Below are 16575 nucleotides of genomic sequence, written 5' to 3'. Positions count from 1 at the left end.
GATAGAATGTGAAAACCAAAAAGTGAACTAACTACACCGAGGTGTCAAAGTTAGCAAAAAAAAAAACTGCAAGAGGGAAAGGAGAAAGGTGTGTAGGGCATGCGGGTAGGAAAGACTTCATTACTGATATGCAGTTTTCTCTTTAAAAAAGAAACATTTTTATCCTGTTAAATTTAGATTAGAAGATGGAGTATTTCAGTGCACCATACTAAAATTAACTACATCAACATTTGCATGCCCGTTCTAATACAAAAACTGACCTCTTGAATAGAAATATCTATTTAAATTAATAATAAATAAAAAGAGAAACATACTAACTTTGGCCTAAAATTGATGCCACCTTATAAAAAAAAAGTAGTTTCCTAAAGAAATACGGCCAAAATTTCAACTTTATAAATATTTTTGCTTGCTTTAGAGTTTTAAATTGCAAATAATTTCCTATAAGAAATAGTACAATTTAAAAATATCCTGAAGGGGAATGTCTATATATATATATAAGCTATGTTATAAACATATATGACATCATTGAGAGCAGTTGTGCTTATGAATTAATGCTACACAGCCTGTAAAACTGTGGAAAATATTTAAACAGCTAAAATAAACCAAATAAAACTATAAATAATACAATATTGTTTTTTAAATGTGCAATCATAAATAAAAAGTCTGACAAAAAATAAGCAAAACAGGTGCTTATTGCACAGATGTAATTCTGGTGATATAAAAGCAAGATCTGTGATGAAAGTATTTTCACCTCATTCTGAAAGGCAGCCATTGATGCCAGAGTACATTTAATATAAATGAAAACAAAACTTAGCAGATTTAAAAACAATACCCATGATGCTAAGCACTGAGACAATACTCTGTAAATCAGTTTATTTCCCATGTAGTGGACAAATCCAGTCAGTGTAATGATTTTTCTGCACGTTGAATAGTAAAATCACACTGTTTTCCCATAAGAAATGTTTTCCCTGTGAGAATAAGGGTCTTGAAATACCCCTTAAAGCTTTCAATTCAAAGGTTAATTCTAAAAATTTGGAACTGTAACATCAGGGTCCTTTGCCATTAATAACAACGACGACACTACAGGTGGCTAAAGAGCAGTTATTTGTGGAAGTAGAACAGTTCAACAGCTCAGTTAAGGAAAAGAGGTTTAGTGCACTTTGCTCATTTTAGCCAACATGCTACATTGCCCTTTTTGCGTACAAAGTGGACTCAATGATTTCCACTGTAAGAAAGAAATGGGTTGGCAAGCAAAACCCTGTGTCGAGCTGCCCTTTTTTTCTTAGACATTTTAAGAGAGAAGCTTTGCAAGACATTACACAATTCTTCGCTTTTATTATTAATTGAGAAAGTCTGATTTATATCATTGTCACATTGCTAGTCAGAAATGTTTCAGTGATGAAAGTCAATGCTGGGTCAACCCAACACCTCATTCTACAACATTTGTTTACAGACAAATTACAGTGATTTTCAACACACCTAACAAAACATTCTTAGCTTCCTTCAGAGGAAAGTCCCATCATTCGTCCTCTATTGGGCATGTTATTACATAAATTAGAATTATTTTTTTTTGGATAACACATCCCCAGTCTCCATGAGAAAAAAACGGGCTTCTACAGGTGTTACATAAGTCTTCATACATCATCATCATCTGATGTATCACTGCTGCTCGTCTCAGAATCCTCATTCTCCAGAGCAGGTTTGAAAGTGCTGTTTTTCCACGGGCTAAATTTAAAATTACAGATGAGGCCATTTCTCAAAATGCCGTTTTTCCGAAGACCATTTTTTTGTAACTGAAATGTGAAAACATGACATATTTAGAGAAAGAAAAAGCCAAACATAACAATCTGTTGCAATTCAACATTCTCTACATCTTCATTCCTGGGCTACACTGGATCCGCAGCACTACCTTTTCATATACACACAAAAAAGAGAACACCCCTGAGCACCTTTACTTCTAGGCCAGCCACTTGCATTCAAGTACTTCCAACTGTGCTAAACTCCTGCAGTCAACAAGAGCTCACCCACTTCCCCACCCACCCTGCCCCAGAGATGCCTCCTCCCAAATGGTCTCTCCTGCGACGCAGTCCCCTCTCCCACAGTGCTGCAAAAACCTGTGCTAAGAAGGGCAGGATCTGCAATACGGAAGGGGCCCAGAAGAGGAGCAGCAGTGAGGGATGAGTATCCCAGTCTGTCTACCTGATGTCATTGGAAAGTAAAAGACACTGAAGAGAAAGTAAACAACTAATTCTACAACAAGAAAGGAATTTCCACACATAATGCAGAAGGTGGGTAATAAGACAAGCATGTGTGTAACTAGACTTATGGAAATAGCAAATGTTCAGGTTTAACACCACACACGATTCTCCTTTCCAGTCCTACTCATTGACCCCACCAGGTATACTCAACACTGCTAATAAAAATAAACAATCAAGAAAAAATCCAGTCTAGATTGCCTTTCATACGTTGTTACTAATGAATTAAATGTCTCTCGATTCCCAGGAAAGAAAATGAAGATTTTGGAGTACTCAAGGAAACTGCATAAAAACCTTGAAAGAAGATTCTTTTTCTTTAGGCTAAGTTGAGGAGCTGGAAAGCCTGTGCAGTTCTACTACTAGCAATGCTGAAACCGCTCAGAAGTACTCCCTTACCCTTCCCTCAATATTTTGTGAATAGTCCTTAGGTACAGTCAGCACTGGTACCCCGTGTTTTTAAAGCAATTTTACTTCCAAAAGCACAGGACTGAAATGATACTGGAAGAGCAACGTCACAAACCATCAAAATTACTGCAGATCCTCCTGAAAGGTAGGCATTTAGGGTAGCCAACCACAAGTTTACAATGCAACATTAAGTTAGTGTTACCTGTTCACTAATGACTTGGAACTCCCTCATCTCATCCTCTGTTAGTGGGGCACATGTCTCATCATTTTCACTGTCTTCCTGCCAGCCCATCTCCTTTAACAACCTTTAAATTAAAAAGGACAACGTTAGGTGGTTTACTACACACACTCATTCAACGTCTGCCTATATAAATGGCTAAAGACCTGTAATAAATGCATTGATTAATCAGATAGTATTTTTTTAAATAAACCCTTACATAAAAGCAGGTTCCAAGCTTTGCAAAAGACACGTAAAGGACACAAGTTGAGTTCTCAGGTCCCTCACAGATGACCCTGTTTTACCACTACATGTGGTGAAAACTGTACATTCATTCTAAGGTACTTTTTCACCTGTGTCAGGTGGAAAAGCAAGAATGTATTTCCTTAGTATAACTTATAACTGTTAGTGGAGCAGCAGTGTATCCCCTTGAGAACAGTATGAAAAGATAAAGACTCACACTGAGGCAATCTACAGCTTTTCCTGGATAACAGAGCAGTCATGAAGAGCACTGGTGGTGTCCGTCAAAGGGTACCACTTCAGGATAAAATGGCCTCATATAATTTCTTTTTTATAGCACATAATAATGTCAAGAGTTGTGTCAGGCTTCCTTACAACTGAGTCTCAGCTAACAGCATATGCTGATATTTCAGCACAGACTACAACTAAGATTCTTGCCAGGATTTTGCCAGCAATGGAGAGCAGAGTAATACCACGGTAATTTGAACAGTCTGATTTTGAATTTGAAGAGTCCGGCAAGAATACTCTTAAACAGACTAATACCCGCTACACCAGAAGGAATTCTACCTGAAAGCCAATGTGGTTTCAGAGCCAACAGGAGTACCACAGACATGGTATTTGTTCTCAGACAACTGCAAGAGAAGTGTAGGGAACAGAACAAAGGTCTCTATGTAACCTTTGTTGATCTCACCAAGGCTTTTGACACTGTGAGCAGAAAAGGTCTATGGTAGATTTTGGAATGTTTAGGATGTCCCCCCAAGTTCCTCAAAATGATCATCTCACTCCATGAGGATCAACACAGCCAACTCAGCTATGGCAATGCACTTTCTGAGCCCTTTCTAATAACTAACGGTGTGATACAAGGCTGCATTCTTGCATCAACCCTATTCACAATCTTTTTCAGCATGATGCTCCAAAGGGCCACGGCAGACCTCGATAATCAGGAAGGTATCTACATTCGATATCGTACTGATGGAAACCTTTCCAACCTCAGTCGACTGAAGGTTCACACTAAGACCTTAAACCATCTTGTCCGGGAGCTGCTTTATGCTGATGATGCCGCCCTTGTTGCCCACACAGAAGCAGCTCTGCAGCGTTTAACATCCTGCTTTGCAGACGCTGCTGAGCTTTTTGGGCTGGAAGTCAGCTTAAAGAAGACAGAAGTTCTCTATCAACTGGTACCTCAGGAAGTCTTCCATCATCCCCATATCACCATTGGCCAATCAGAGCTCAAATCAGTCCAGCAGTTTAATTACCTAGGTAGCATCATCTCCTCGGATGGTAAGACTGACGGAGAGATAGACAACAGGTTAGCAAAGGCATATAGTGCCTTTGGAAAGCTTCATAAAAGAGTATGGCGAAATAAACACTTGAAGAAAAGTACCAAGATCAGTGTTTACAAAGCCATAGTGCTGTCTACTCTATATACGGATCTGAATCATGGGTCATCTACCACCACCACCTACAACTCCTAGAACGCTTCCATCAGTGCTGCCTCTGTACAATCCTAAACATCCACTGGTCAGATTATGTGATCGATACATCTGTTCTAGAACAAGCAGCAGTCACAAGTATTGAGGCCATGTTGCTGAGAACACAGCTGCGCTGGGCAGGGCACGTCTCCAGGATGAAGGACCACCGCCTCCCTAAGATCTTGCTTTATGGTGAACTTGCCACCAGCTGCCACAAGAGAGGAGCCCCAAAGAGGAGATACAAGGACTCCCTGAAACAACATCTCAGCCTCGGCCATATTGATCAACATAACTGGTCTACTCTGGCCTCCAATCAGGAGGTCTGGAGACACACCATCTATAACGCTGCTGCTTCCTTTGAGAACGCACGCAGGATCACCCTTGAGGAGAAAAGGCAACGCAGAAAGAATCGTGCCCTGCAGAATATACCATCTAAGGAGTCTTTCTGCTGTGCCTTTTGCATATTGGCCTTTTTAGCCACCAGCACACTTGTAACAAACGTGGGTAGAGACCTTTCCCAAATCTTCGTTCACGAAGCCCAGCCATGAAAACTAAGATTGAATTTTGGGATGAGGGGAGGAAATGAAACAAGAAAGATTCCTCTTGTAACTAAGCTTGAGATATCCAAAGACACAATAATCAGTGTATTTCAGCTAGTACCAAAAGAGGGACAGCAGTATTTGAGCAGGAATAAGATGGTTTTACATCTGAAGATGCTGTGAAAACAGGGGCTATCTGAGGGTGAAGACACCATTACATTTAACAGTGGTGATATTAAGTTTGTTTGCCGCAAAGTTTTTGGTAAAAGGATTAGCACCTTCAGGCAAACCAGGCGTCTGTTGACCTTAAACATTAAGGGAGATTAAAGCTATTTCACAAAAAATAAAGAGGTTTCTAAATTATATGCCAGAACGGCATTCTCATACTCATGAGGAATAAGAGGAAATGGAAGTTTCTTCTGCAGTTACTACAAAAGGGAGAGTTCTTTAGTCCAATGTACACATAGACTCTATCACAAAAAAGAGAAAGATCTGTCCAATCAGTCACTGCAATTCTGTAGTTGCCAAAAACCGTAAGAATCTGACAGAGCTCATGACAAGCTCATCTCCAGACTGAGTTTTCTCCAGCAGCATCATTCTCATCTCTATCAATCACTAGTGCAGCTACTTTAATAATAGAATTGTTTCAATCCTTTTTGTGAAGTTACTTTCTCACCTTCCAGTGCACTGTCTTGTGATATCACTAACAGTGTCAACTAGTCAGCCGCAGAAATAATTAATTACTTTAATTATGACAACAAACTCAACAGAGCTTTACATAACAAGCAGCATTTAAAGTATTATTAATACAAACGGCAATTACATGCATTGTTCCTCCTAAACACATTTAGATCAAAATCAGAGGGATGAAGTCACTATGCAGTTTGCCTTTTTCTTTATACAGAAATACATCAAATTTTTAGTAAAGCAAGTTTATGCAAGTCTAATAGAAACAAAGTATATTCCATGTTAAACTGGTACACATTTAAAAGATAAATCTGATATTACTCATGAAACATTTTGTGTTCTCATTTTTCAGATTCTGACTTCTAAACCAGTAAAAATTTATGAACATGCTCACTTACCATGAAGGAACCCACTTTATATAATGAAATACATACCTATGCTCCGCCTCAAGTGAGCTTGAAAGAACGTTTGCCTGAGGGAAAGTTGAAGACTGAATGATCTGTTGAGGTGTAATTGAAGCATTGCCATTCTCCTGTGGAATTTCATTTTCAAAGTTTCGGTTTATATCTCTCTCATGATGACTGTTGCTGTTACGCAAGTTAAAGGACTCATCATCCTGTTAAAAATTATACAACATTACAAAGTTTAAAAGCAAATTTCATCCACAAGTATATATCCAGAAGTGCTGCAATTCAGTGATTCCATTTAAATTAAAGCAAGTTTAAACACAGAGATTCTAAACTACTTCAGGGGTAATTCTGTTCATACAGAACTAGAGTTTGCAATACCTGCATACTATGGAAATCTTACAGTATGCTACTGATCAAGTAATGTAGAAAACAACTTCCATGTTTTTTCTCAAACATCTTTCTGCAAAGTTTCAAACATACTTTAGAAGTCAAACTTGCTTAAGCTGCCTTTCATACTTAGAGAAATAACAGGCTATTGTATGTTGAACTTACAAACAATGTTCCTAATTAAATACCAGAGCCATATGTGTCAGCATGGCTGAAAGCAAAAGAACTGAAAGCAAAAGAACTCTCAAGTTCACTTAGTGTAAGGGGCAGGTCACACCTGCAATATGGCACCAGCATTCTCTGCCATGATTTCAGAAAGACTGTATATTAGTCTTCAAATTCAGACAACTTCTCCTACACACGTACACTCAACCCTAGCTTCTCGGGCTGTTGTAAACAGCAAATGTAAATTACTAGCCATGAAATAGGAGTTAAAGAAAATTTATTTAGAAAGCAGACTGCTCAGGTTCAGTCAAGGATTAAAAGGTCTTCATCCTATAAACCAGAAATGTCTCTATTTTCCTCTACTCATTCAGCAACACGTAACTTTTATTTATTAATGAGCCAAATAGCCTCAGAAGTCTTACCAACTGTAAAAGCAAAGAGAAGAGTATGATCATTATTTAGTAACACTCTTTCAACAACAAAATCCCCAAATGGGGCATAAAACAGCATTTTCCACAGCAGGACACAATCATGAAACTCACTGAATTCTGCATTTGTAAGAAACCATACTTCAAAGTCCAGAATCAAGACCATCATCATTTCCTTCCCACTCACAGTGTTGTCTGCTTTCAGAAATTTTAGAATGCTCAGCAAGAAATTGCTAAGAGCACATATCCCAGTAAACACACATTCAGCTGTTACATCATATGCCTGAAAAATGCATCTCATACTATCAAGAAAAATACATAAAAATATTAAATTTTTATAAATAAAAATTTTAATATATAAGGGATAATTGCTTCTTCTAAGCATGATTCAGCAGCTGAGTATGATTTGCCACAATATTTCAAAATTCTGAATCTCTAGACAGTATTTCCCAGTATCTTTTTAATCTTAAATCAAAATATTTGTCTATTTCTTGAACACATGAACAACACTACCCCCATTACCCATCTCAGGGTGCTCAGCCCCCAAATGCGTAATGAAAAGATGCAGACCTATCTTAGCTCACACATATAGCTAAGTTGTACAGTCCCATTACAACAAATTTTATTTTGCTTGAAACAGGATCAGGGTCAGACAAGTCAATCTTACTTTTATGAAATGTGCACTGGCACTGTTCCTTTTTTTCATATCTTGGAATCCTATCAAACATTCCTAAAGACCACTCATTTATCTGGCTGATTTGTATTTTATCATTTGGGTTTTTTTTAATAAAAGATTTTCAACCACTCATTTACAGTAAATATGCTTATAATCACCTATGTCATGGTTTGAGAGCCTCAAAATCCAATTCTGGAGTCCAAGCCCCCCTCCCACATCTCAGCCCAGTGTGAGATGGGTTTTCCAGACAACATACGAGACTCAAAATGAGGGGAAAGGATTATATTACAATGACTTTACACATAAATATTACAATACATTACACACACAATCTCAACTATCTCTACCAAGATAAAGCAGTATTTACAATGGATCACATCTCTTCTCTCTCCAAAGTCCAGGAGGGAAGAAGGAAGAGATCCTTTCCACTCTCAGAGCAGCAGTGTCTCTAGGGCATCAGTCTCTCTCTCTCTCTCTCTCTCTCTCTCTCTCTTTCCTCCATGCAGCAGCTGTAGCTGGATCACCTTTTCCAAATACACACGAGGGGGATCTCCAAGCCCCTCTCGGCCCTTTGACTCCAAGCGAGGGTCTTTTTCTTCCATGGGCTGTGTTCAGCGGGACAAAGGTCACTTCACCACGTCATATCAAAGTGCAGAAGCCTTCATGACGGTCCTTATCTTCAAGGGATTCAAATTCCCTTACAGAGCTCCTGTGCTCTGATTTTTAGAGCAGCAGGGGGGCAAAGCCCTCTTCTGCATTCCTTCGGCCGTCCCGGTCCAGCTCCGTAAAGCCTTGAGCTTCTCAGCTCCTCTATGCAGTGCTGTAGCACTCCAAGACTCTTCTCAAGTAAGAGTCCATCATCCTCCTCTTCTCTAGGAGGTCTCAGAGGGCTTTGGGGAGTTTGTTTCAGTTCTTACCCAAACTCTCTCTCTTCAGACAACTCTCTGCCTCCCTGATTAGCTGCATGCTTGGTTTGCTGCTTCTTCAGCTCTTATCTCTTTCTGGCTCTCTGCCCCCATTTCTCTGTACGCTGCTCCTGCTGCTGCTCACAGCGGAGGAGAAAAACTCCCAGCTTCTCACCTAGAGATACTTAGTCCAGTCTAACACTGTTCCAAGTCCCTGTAGCCCCCCAGCAGAGCCCCCATCAGGCTCCTGCCCCTTCTCCTTGTGGCTCTACAACATGGCTACTCTCCAACAACAACAACTACAACTACAACTACAACTACAACTACCTTCTTTTCCTGTCTGGGTGATATGTTTATATTTTGCAGAAGCACTCATTGGCTCAACCCCACGGGAAACCACTCCCTGGGGGTTTACCATTTTATAACTTCAGAACCTCATTCTGAATAATATTTATCTTCACTTGGACTAATAACTTGTTGGTGGCTAGTAACACTGACACAAATATTCTCTGGTGTCAGTCAAGCACTGCGTCAATCAATTCAGATTGAAAGAAGCCTGATGAATATTATATGCGGAGATTACAGGCCTCCTTCCCACTTAGGAAGTAAAAACTGGTGCTTTATTTATGCATATATTGGGCTATTGCTCCTATGATGAGGAGCAAGAATAGAGAACTTCTGTCTCTCTAAACACTAATTAGAAAGGAAATGGTTTGAGAAGTACAACCAAGTTTTTTCTGTTTTGCAGGGTAACTAACATCCAAGGTATGAAACACTGTCCTGCACAAGTCTATGGGGCCAGATGCGATCCACATAAGAGTGCTGAGGTAGCTGGTAGAAGTGCTCACTGAGCCACTTTCACTTATCACCAGTCTCAGATAACCAGAGAGGTGCCAGCTGACTGGAGGCTGGAAAACATGACACCTATCTGCAAGAAGGGTTTGGAAGGAGATTCTGGGGAACCACGGGCCTGTCACTCTGACCTTGCTACCAGTGAAGGTCATGGAGCAGATCAGTGTGAGTGCTGTCATGTGGCACACCCAGGACAACCAGAGGACAAAGCCCAGTCAGCGCAGTCCTACTTGAGCAACCTGATACTCTCCTATGACCAGGTGTCTTGCTTAGTGGATGAAGAAGAGACTGTGGATGTTGTCTGCTTGGATTTTAATAAAGCTTTTGACATGGTTTCCCACAGCACTCTCCTGGAGAAGCTGGCAGTCCACAGCTTGGAAGAGGTGCACTCTTGGTGGCCGGACCCAGAGAGTGGAGGTGCATGGAGTTAGACCCAGCCAGCAGCCAGTCACCAGTGGGGTTCTCCAGCGCTGAGTCTTGGGGCCAGTCCTGTTTAAAGTCTTTAGTAAGGATCTGGGCAAAGGAACTGAGTGCACTGTCAGTTTGCAGATGACATCACGTTGGGTGGGAGTACCAATCTGCTGAAGGGTAGGAAGGTTCTGCAGAGGGATCTGAACAGGCTGGGTTGATGGGCCAAGGCCAATGGTACAAGGTTCAACAAGGCCAAGTGTCAAGTCCAGACCTTGGGTCACAACAACCTCAGGCAGTGGGGCAGAATGGCTGGAAAGCTACTCAGTGGAAAAGGACCTGGGGTTGCTGGTCAACAGTGGCTGAACATGATCCAGCAGCGTGACCAGGTGGCCAAGAAGGCCAAGAGCATTCTGGTTTGGATCAGCAATAGTGTGGCCAGCAGAATCAGGGCAGTGATTGTCCCCCTGACTGGCCACTGGTGAGGCCACACCTTGAGTCCTGTATTCAGTTCTGGGGCCCTCACTATAAGAAAGACAGTGAGGTGCTGGAGCAAGTCTAGAGAAGGGAAGCAGAGCTGGGGAAGGGTCAGAGCACAAGTCTTATAAGGAGTGGTTGAGGGAGCTGGAGTTGCTTATCCTGGAGAAAAGAAGGTTCAGAGGTGACCTTATCACTCTACAACTACCTGAAGGGAGACTGTGGCAAGGCCAAAGTCAGCCTCTTTTTCCAAGTAATGCACAATAGGACAAGAGGAAATGGCCTGAAGTTGTGTGGCTTCTGTGTCACCAGAGGTTCAGGTTGGGCATCAGGAAGAATTTTTTTCACAGGAAGGATTGTCAAACATTGGAACTGGCTGCCAGGGAAGTGGATGAGTCACCATCCCTGGACGTATTTAAAACATATAAATGTGGCACTTGGGGACATAGTGTACTGGTGGACTTGGCAGAGCTGGATTAATGGTTGGACTCAATGATCTTAAAAGTCTTTTTCAACATAAATGAATCTATGATTAGGTTAGTTTGCTAAGCTTAATTTATTCTTTTTATTGTTGCTAAAGACACACACGAAGACACACACAAGTACGTAAGTCATTAACATGCATTAACAGTTACTGCAGACAGATAAAATGAAACTACTAAGCGGCACTGGAGGAAGATTTAAATCCATCAAAATATAATTTCCTTCCCTCATTAGAGATCCAAGACCACAACTTAGGAGCTGCTTACAGCAAAATAAAAAGTAGTTGACGGTTCGTCTGAAAATTACTATGGTTGGATCTACAATAGGCCTAACAAAACTACCTTCTGCACATCATGATTCTCATCTTCACGTTCCTCTTTCATTCTATCTCGTTTCAATGCCTTCAGAAATTCACTCTTCTTATCACTTCGCATTCTTGTCAATTTTGTTAAACGAGGTTGACCAGATTTGTCAATAGGGGATGAAGAATTTGACCGATTACACTAATGCAGGAAGCCAGAAAAAGAAAGAATGTTAGAATTTATCCATTTAGAAAACTTTTAGAACGAAAAACAAAGGCACCTGTAGTTTCAGGTTTCACATATATTCACAGTCAAAAGCAGAAGGGAGATTTGTATTTTGGTATACATAGTTTGTACACGTAAACCTCGAGATGCAAGTTTATGAAGCACTGCTAATAAATAGTGGACCTTCTGACCATGTAATATCATGCAGTTTTGAAATTTAAACCTAGCAGGTTATACGTCCTAAGGCAGGGTGGTTATTCCAAATTAAAACCACAAAGGAAACTGTGCAGTACTTAAAGGCCAGTGATGTGTCTTCCATCTTTCTCACACATTAACTTTCAAAAAAACATATTTAATATAATTCTGCATAAAACTTACTGACCACCCTAATATAGCCAAATTAAATGTTTTATAGATTTGATGAGAACTACAGATACTGCTTTACCTCTTTCACTGAATTTTGTGTTACAACAAATGCCTTGAGAGTTGATTTGAAAGGACTGAAACTGCCAACACCATATGCAGATTCAGGAGGAAACGCATTCCCAAGTTTATTTTCTTTTGCTTGGCTTTTCCACTGTGTGGGCTAAACAGAAATATAAACAGAAATTTAAAGAGCCATTCACCACAAAAGAATTCTTCTCAGGAATCTTCAGAAAAATGATTAAGCACAAATCATAACTACAACCTAAATGTAGTGCAAACATCTGTTTTCTTCTGCAAAAGAGGGTGTTTATGAGCAATTCATCTGCTCACAAATACTGTTTACATAAAGACTAAAATTTCAAAACAATTCAGATCTTCATATTTGAGGTATTAAAAATGAAAATATAAGTCTTCAACAGCTGAAAGTATTCCTTTTAAATCCAGAATGTTAGATATAAGAACTAGTCCATCATATGCTCTTAGGAGCACAGAAAAATTCCTGAAACAAAAAATTTGAGATGAACATGGAAATTTGCAATTGGAAAGAGACCAGAATGACACTGATAGGTTACCACATCATCTCTGTCTGTAACTGAGATAAATTCTGAAGGTATTACTATGCTGACTATACCTCTCCACTAGGTATCTCTTTTTTTTTTCTGTTACAATCATATATACAAAAGGCACTGTTATTCTGTTAGTTAAAAACATCATTTTAACTCTCACTTGTACAGCTCCTGCACTTCTCAAAAAGGGTGAGAAAAAAAGAGGGATCCAATTACAGTACAGTTTAAAAAGGAGAAAAAGTTGTTTCTATTCACTTTCGGAGTGTGCTGCACTTAAAAAGAATTGAAAGCATGATAATCTAGGAACAGAGAGGAAGTGAGCATATTCAGACTTACAGCATGATTTTTCTCAGCATGTTTTTAATGCCACCAGTATCCAATACTCACCTTTGCAGGTGGAGTGACAGGCTTGGGGACTAATCCTTTATAAACACTTGTGCCACTTCCATTCCTCACTAGCTGTGAATGAAGATTTCCCACTGCTGGGAATCCAGATATACGCAGTTCTTTCGTATTACCCTTTTTAATGACCAGCATTCTCTGAGACCTAGATTTAGGATTCAAAGGATACTCTGGAAAAAAGGAAAAAAGACGTGTGTGTGTGTGTATGTGCATGTGTATACAGTCTTTCTAGTTTCTAGTTCATAAGGTACTGGACAGCCCTACAGTTCACAGCAAACAGGCATAAATCAGAAACTTAATTCAGTATTAGTTCCAAAAAAAATACACTGTACAAACCTGGACAAACACAGGTTCTGTTCCATTTTCTACAACTATTATTTGTAAAATATTTCATTTTGCAATGCAGGAACTGCACTTTTTGAAAGTCAAGATATTCTTCAAAGAAGCCAGCTACACAGTTCTACAGAATGCTACACAGCAATTCTAAAATCAAGTTGTTGATAGTTACCCAAACTTCAAAAGAGATTCTGGCTTTCGTATTCCCCCTAAGGTTTCTAAAAGAATAACTACTTATATATTTATTAACAGGTCAGTTTAGAGCCAAATGCTCCACATAGAGGCTCTCTAAAACATGAGACAAGATGGGCACTACTCCAGACCATGTCAATGATTAGTTTCTCTAGCTTCATGCCTCAGATGGGTATAACAGCACATCTGAAGGTTACAACATTTCCATGTTCAATGGAACACTAATTAAGGGACATACAGTAAGCTGTCATACTAGAGAAACTGACATTTAGCATTTTTCAGGAACACCCATTAAAAACAGTTCTAAAGTTTTCAAAAAGTGAAAAAAATACATGCATTCTAGTGCTTTGTTAAGAGCCTTTTCCAATATTATCACCTCTCCCTGCAAGCAACTCTATCTCACAGGCAGGGTTACTATATCCCTCATTTAAAAAACAACCCCTTATCTTAAAAGTGCATGTGACTTCAGCTTTGTTTAGCAGGTAGATGTTACAGAACACTTGTCGTAAGTGTTCGCTTCACTCTCATTAAACTTCATGACAAGACTTTCACAGTACTTGCATGCTGCCATCACATACACAAATGCTAAAATGGAATCTAATAGAACCATAGATTTTTAGCAGGTATTAGAAGGGATTGTAACATTCCTCTGTCCTGAATATTATTTCCTTTAAAAGGGAATAATAGCAGATTTAATTCCAGTTTTTCAGTTACAAAACAAGGTTTTCAATAGCAGAGCTGAAAAGCTGTAACAAGCCACTGCATAATAGTAGCTTGCAAGTTGGACTAGATGAGCCTTAAAGGTCCCTTCCAAACCAAACCATTCCATGATTCTTTGTGGCTAACAGAACTCTTCTTTCCTTTGTTTGTGAAGAGTGATGTCCAAAAAGCCTGGAAAGTTTGCCTTCTCTCAAGTTTCTACATATTTTTTCCCAACTTGGTTAGGAAAGAATTTAGTTATCATCGGTCTTTCATTGAAAGATATTGATTTTCACATGAAAGCTGCTAAACACACAAATCCAGAAAGCTGTTCAATTGTTTAGGATCCTGCAAAGGTACATAGCAATTAGGTATTTATATTGAGGGGTTGGCCTACATCTAATGTTACTTAACAGTGCAAAACATACTGGGAAAGTATGATAACAAGAATCAGCAACTTAAAATACCATTTAAAATCTCAGTATTAGCAACAGTTTAAGGAATAGCCTTTATGTTTAATTAGAAGTATTTTTTCAAATAAAGAGAAGTGTTTTTATTTTAAGTACATTTATTACTTTAAAACCCCCACAATCTAAACACCTTCTTAAGGGTAAACAATTGACTACATAGAGCCCATAGAACTGTAAAGTGATAGACAAATGTGCTCAAATAGAGAGGAGAAAACAATTCTAGACTACAGTTCTGTCCAGTGCCTATCCTCAGGACTGGATTTGTTACAAATAATTCATAAACACAACCAACAACATTTGCTTCCAGAAAGAGACCTTAAATCTTGGCAAGCTAATCTACCCTTCAGGCTTTCCCAGGTTTCTCTCCAATCTCTTCTAATCATGCAGCAGCATTCTTTTACAAAGCCCTCAGTTAACAATCACATCACTAGTTTAGGTGACCCACCTTCACTGCATTTCTTCTTGAAAATAAAGATAAATGTCCATATGAATTCTTAACATCTTTACAAAAAGATGTATACTTGTTCTAGGAAAGAATCCTAGTTGTGGCTGCCTCTACAGATCAACTGACTGATACTCAACTAGAAGTGTTACCTCTTTCACAAAAAGATACCTTACATTGTAAAAATATTAGTTTTCTCAATTTCAAACACTACCTCTATAATTCTAAAAAAAAGGTCTGTGTTTCAAATAAAACTGCTCCAGATCTCCACTACCTTTTTGCACTTAAAAACATCAAAAATACTCACCCCACACACCTGCAGCTAAAGATTTAATCTGGTTTGGTTCCTTCTCATATTCAGGGTTTAAAGATGGCTGAAAGAAAGTTTTATCATTGTTAAAAAAATAAGTCTTGAATTCTGGGATGAATGAAATACAGAATCAGGGTAACACCAGCCGTATGACCTCTGTTGACAAAGATGTTTAAATGGAGACAGATTAGACACATCACTCTGTGATCCAAACAGGCCAATGCTCACTCGTTTCTCTTCTCCAACCAAACACCTCAGGCAGCAGCCAATATCATTATATGAACTGCCCAGAAAAAGTAAAAAACAATGTATGTTTCTTCAAAGAGAAAGAGCACCCTCCTCCTTACATCCTACATTCTAGGCTGAAGTATGGGATCCCAAAAGGCCATTGGCATAAAGATCACTTTGTTACTACTTCAGATTTCCAATAAGGTAACTGTGTAGGATATAATACATACACATACCACAGTAAACTGGAACTGAACTGTAGTTTCACCTAAATACACAAGTAATAATAATGATAAAAACTGGATACAAAATGAGAAACATGTTAGTGGAAAAATGACTAACACCCTCTTACCCAGGGAAAGGGTGATCCCTTATATGATGATCTGAAATCAGTTATATCTCATGACGTGGATTGTAATGGTCAAAATGGTAATTGCAGAGAAAATATAACCTTGTTTATCACAATTACAATTAACTTACAAAATCCTCAGCCTCAAACTGGTTGGGTACTTCTTTATCTTCCTTTTTGCGGGTTTCATTATCAGGTACACTGATATTGTCATGCAGTGCTTGCCCTTTTCCACAATGGAAAGTGTTGGTACGAGTACAGGAACTTCCGCCATGGTATCCCCCACGATGGTTTATATTTTCTGGACCATTTCTGACTTGGGAACGCCAATCACTCCTCTCTTTTCTCCCAAAATGCCCTTAGATATTTAAATTTTAAAGAAATGTAATTACAAACAATTTTATAAGAACCTTCTACTTTTGCATAATTGTTAAAGAAGCTAAGTCAGCAGCTCTATATTCTGGGATATGATAGCATAATAAACAAGTTTTCATTGACATAAACAGCAGGGAAGAATTTACAAAACAGTGCCAGAGAAAGAGGATAGTCAGCCAACATTAAGACAAGTCAACCTCCTTTTTTGGCTGCTCATTTAAATGCTGTTGGCTAGTGTACTAACTCA

General features: G+C 39.1%; 1 protein-coding gene across 8 annotated transcripts in view; it reads right to left on the bottom strand.

Moving 5' to 3' along the window:
• Positions 1–858: 858 nt before the first annotated feature.
• GPBP1 (GC-rich promoter binding protein 1) overlaps positions 859–16575 on the bottom strand; it is a 46402-nt gene continuing 30685 nt past the window's right edge. For 7 of the 8 annotated variants that reach the window (XM_027634911.1, XM_027634910.1, XM_027634914.1 and 4 more), the window contains 8 exons: positions 16085–16311; positions 15374–15440; positions 12913–13097; positions 11979–12119; positions 11348–11509; positions 6250–6431; positions 2863–2965; positions 859–1793 (listed from right to left, as the gene is read on the bottom strand). In XM_027634911.1, the coding sequence (XP_027490712.1) occupies positions 1635–1793; positions 2863–2965; positions 6250–6431; positions 11348–11509; positions 11979–12119; positions 12913–13097; positions 15374–15440; positions 16085–16311 (1226 nt within the window). In that variant the 3' untranslated portion in view covers positions 859–1634. The remainder of the gene's footprint in view (positions 1794–2862; positions 2966–6249; positions 6432–11347; positions 11510–11978; positions 12120–12912; positions 13098–15373; positions 15441–16084; positions 16312–16575) is intronic. The other variant, XM_027634916.1, reaches the window with a different exon arrangement.

This window comes from Corapipo altera, unplaced genomic scaffold (assembly GCF_003945725.1).
Source record: "Corapipo altera isolate COAL_440 unplaced genomic scaffold, ASM394572v1 61411, whole genome shotgun sequence".
In the NCBI taxonomy this organism is placed as follows: Eukaryota; Metazoa; Chordata; class Aves; order Passeriformes; family Pipridae; genus Corapipo; species Corapipo altera.
The sequence above is the reverse complement of the archived record's forward strand: the minus strand, read 5'-3'. Positions and strand labels throughout refer to the sequence as shown.